Genomic DNA, 3,387 nt, shown 5'->3' on the forward strand with positions numbered 1-3,387 from the left:
TTTTTTTTTTTGCTCTTTTGTGTGTTTTTTTTTTTTTTTTTTTTTTGAGACAAAGTATCACTATGTAGTTCAGGCTGGCATTGAACTCACCATAGCCCAGGCTGGCCTCAAATTCACAGTGATCCTCCTGCTGATCTCCCTGCCTCAGCCTCCTGAGTGCTGGTATTATAGGCATGCACCTCCACATCCAGCATGTTTCTTAATCCTTGTGACATCTAGTGGTAGATGATAAGAGGTGATAGTAGCATTGTCACCTTTTAAATTTTTATTTTATTTTTTTGTGGAACTGGGGATCAAACTCAGGATTTTGTGCTTGCCATGCAGGCACAATGCCACTGAGCTAAATCCCCGGCTATTGTCACCATTTTACTCATGAGGACATCAAGACTCACAGAAATATACAGACTGACTCCAAGGTTCCACAGGGAACTGGTGGCAGGGCTAGGATTTCAAACACCAGCTCTTAAGACACCATACAGCCTAATTACTTCTCCAAGGGGCATAATCTTCAGATTCAGACCTAAAACAGAAGAGACCAGGTACATTAGGCTGTATGCTTGCTGGGCATTTCCTGACCTTTTGGTCCTACTTCTGGCAGGCACACAGCAAGGCTGGTGGGCCCTGCTCCTTTCACCAGGGTGGTCCTACTGCCTCCCCAGTGTAGGGGTCTCCTCTCAGGCCTCCCCAGTGTAGGGGTCTCAGAGCAGTCTCAGTATTATACCTATCATTCATCTGTCCAACACGTTCCTCTCACAGATAGCCACTCCCTCATCCCCTTCATATTTGGACTCAGGCACTGCTCCCTGGCTGATGCATCTCCATTGGTCCATAGCATGATGAACAAAATTGAACTTCTGTATCTCTTGGAGAAGAGCATCTCTTCCTTTGGGCAGACATAGCACCAAGAACCGGCCTGCAGAGTGGGCAGAATTTCATAACCCACTCACTTCTCAGCTGGGTACAGAGCACAAGCAGTACATAGAGATCCTGTTTTAATGTCACCACAGTAAGGTAGCTATCGTGTCTGAAGATGCAAACTGCCCACCTCTATGCAACCACTCTCATCTTGCCCTCCCTTCTCTGCTTTTCCCTCCTTAGCACTTACTACTCTATGACATACTAGGTGTTTGGCTTATTTCCCTTGTTTACTTTCTTTCCCCACTTCCAAGATGTAAGCTCCATCAAGACAGGGATTTCTGTTTTGTCCAGAAATAATACTTGACACACGACAGACATTCAAAAAGTGTCTGCTGAATGAATAAAGTGGGCGATTCCCCCAAGGTCGCTAAGGAAAGACAGGAGAGCCAGGAAAGAAGAGGTTTAGAAACTCCCGTTAGGGGCTAGAAGTCAAGCTACTCAGTTGGAGGGTAGTGGAGGCATAGGGTGTCTCACGGCATTTTCCCTCCTTTCTCATTTGTTTGTTTTGGTTTACTTCTCCTTTTCCCACTATGCCTTCTTATTGTTACCCAGCCACTGGAGCAGAGACTGGACTGGGGCAGCAGAGACGTGTGGGGGTTCTCTCCTCCAAGATGAGTGGGCAGGTGGCTGCTGGCTAACCTTTTTATTTTTTATTTTGAGACAGGGTCTCACTATGTAGTTGAGACTGACCTGGAACTCACTTTGTAGCCCAGGCTGGTCTTGAACACACAACGATCCTCCTGCCTCAGCCTCCTGAGTGCTGGGATTACAGGCGTGCGCCACCATGCCCAGCTTTAACCTCTTCTGTGGTTGCTCTTTAGGCTGGGAGCTGCCTCACTGCTCAGGCCTCTGGGCCTCCCCAGAATGGGCCCCTCCTGAGGTCCTTCAAGACACTGAGAGACACCAAAAGAGAGTTAGAACTATGTTTAACTTGGAGCAGCTGGAAGAGTTGGAGAAAGTGTTTGCAAAACAGCACAATCTGGTGGGAAAGAAGAGAGCCCAGCTGGCAGCCCGGCTCCACCTTACAGAGAACCAGGTGGGAGTGGGGACAGCTGTGGGGCTGGGCTGAGCCTGGGGACAGACGCCTCTGGAAAGCCTTAAGTGGAGGCTGGGAGGGAGACACTGGCCTTCTTCCCGTGTGCCAGCTTTTTAGGAGACAGGCCCTAATTTTTTGTATACTCCTTGGGTAATGAGACAGATAGGCCATTTGAAGTGACATAATTGGGAATAATATGCAATAGTCACCTAAAATTTTATTATAAATTATTTTCATGCTAAATATGGAGCAAAATAAAGTAGGCATTCAAGAAACTTAAAAAGAACTACTCTCTTACCCCCCCACACACAAACTCACTATCTAGACTGGGCTATTCTCCAGCTATTGTGTCATTTCTCTGCTACAGGCAAATTTCTGAGGAATTTTCTATATTCACTCCCTCCATGTCCTCACCTCCCATTCATTCCTTCACTTATTCCAGTAGACCATTTCCCTCGAATTCCATCAAAATTTCTCAGTAAGGTCTCCAGGACCTTCATGTTGCCAAGGCTAACGAATGCTTTCCTTTCCTCAACTACATCACCCACAGCAGCTCCTACTACAGCTGACCCTTCTGGAAACACATTCTCCTCTTGGCTTCCAGACACCACATTTGCTGGGTTTTTCCTCCCAGCTTTTTGGCACTTCTGACTCTTTTACAGGCTTCTCTCCTTTGGGATGTCAAACTTCAACTGGTCTGTCTATTCCTTCTCTAAGCCCAGCCTTCTCAGCTGATGTAAATCTAAGGCCTTTAAACTGAGATACACCCACCCCTTTTTTATTTTGAGACATGGTATTACTAAAATTGTCCAAACTGGGCTTGAACTTGAACTCCTCCATGCTTCAATCTCCTGGAGTGCTGGGATTATAGGGATGCACCACCACCCCTGGTTCATATGGCTCGTATGTTGCCAATCTCAGTCCACTTAACTGTGAGTTCCATGAGGGCAGGGATTGCGCCTCAGATGCTCACCACTGTATCACCACCACCTAGAATGGTGTCCAGTACATCGAAGAAGCCTATGAAGGAAACACTGTGGTGGATGAATGGTGATTGGGATTATAGGATGGGGCCTTTTGGAGGGGTCCTTCCTATAACAGGAAGAGTAGTTTGGCTAGACAGCAAGGGGTAACCACTCTGGGTCTGGGGGAGTAGTGGGACTTGCTGGTCACATTCTGATGTCTGCCCCACTTTTCCTGGTGATAGGTGAGGATCTGGTTCCAAAACCGCAGGGTCAAGTATCAGAAGCAGCAAAAGCTGAAACTGCCAGCCCTGTCTGCTGTAGCTGCCTCCCCAGATGAGCCCTCCAGCAGCTCTGACAGCAGCATCCAGAGTGAAGATGCCCAGACAGGAGCTGACAGCTGAGGACTGGGACGGAAATGATCTGGGCTAGTTCTTCCTGGTGGCACCCATTGGACTTACCTGCCCTGCA

General features: G+C 47.7%; 1 protein-coding gene across 1 annotated transcript; it reads left to right on the forward strand.

Annotated features, from left to right (window-relative positions):
• The first annotated feature begins 1,674 nt into the window (after positions 1–1,674).
• On the forward strand, positions 1,675–3,387 carry Noto (notochord homeobox). The gene is made up of 2 exons (XM_010609601.2): positions 1,675–1,954; positions 3,162–3,387. Exons 1-2 carry the CDS (start codon positions 1,703–1,705, stop codon positions 3,318–3,320), a joined length of 411 nt encoding a protein of 136 aa, XP_010607903.1. The 5' UTR covers positions 1,675–1,702; the 3' UTR covers positions 3,321–3,387.

This window comes from Fukomys damarensis, unplaced genomic scaffold, assembly GCF_012274545.1.
Source record: "Fukomys damarensis isolate Sample0158 unplaced genomic scaffold, DMR_v1.0_HiC HiC_scaffold_2, whole genome shotgun sequence".
Lineage (NCBI taxonomy): Eukaryota > Metazoa > Chordata > Mammalia > Rodentia > Bathyergidae > Fukomys > Fukomys damarensis.

Coding starts and splice junctions, on each gene's coding strand:
- Noto (XM_010609601.2), top strand. CDS start 1,703: ATGCCCAGCTTTAACCTCTTCTGTGGTTGCTCTTTAGGCTGGGAGCTG. Junction 1,955..3,161: donor TCCACCTTACAGAGAACCAG/GTGGGAGTGGGG, acceptor TCCTGGTGATAG/GTGAGGATCTGGTTCCAAAA.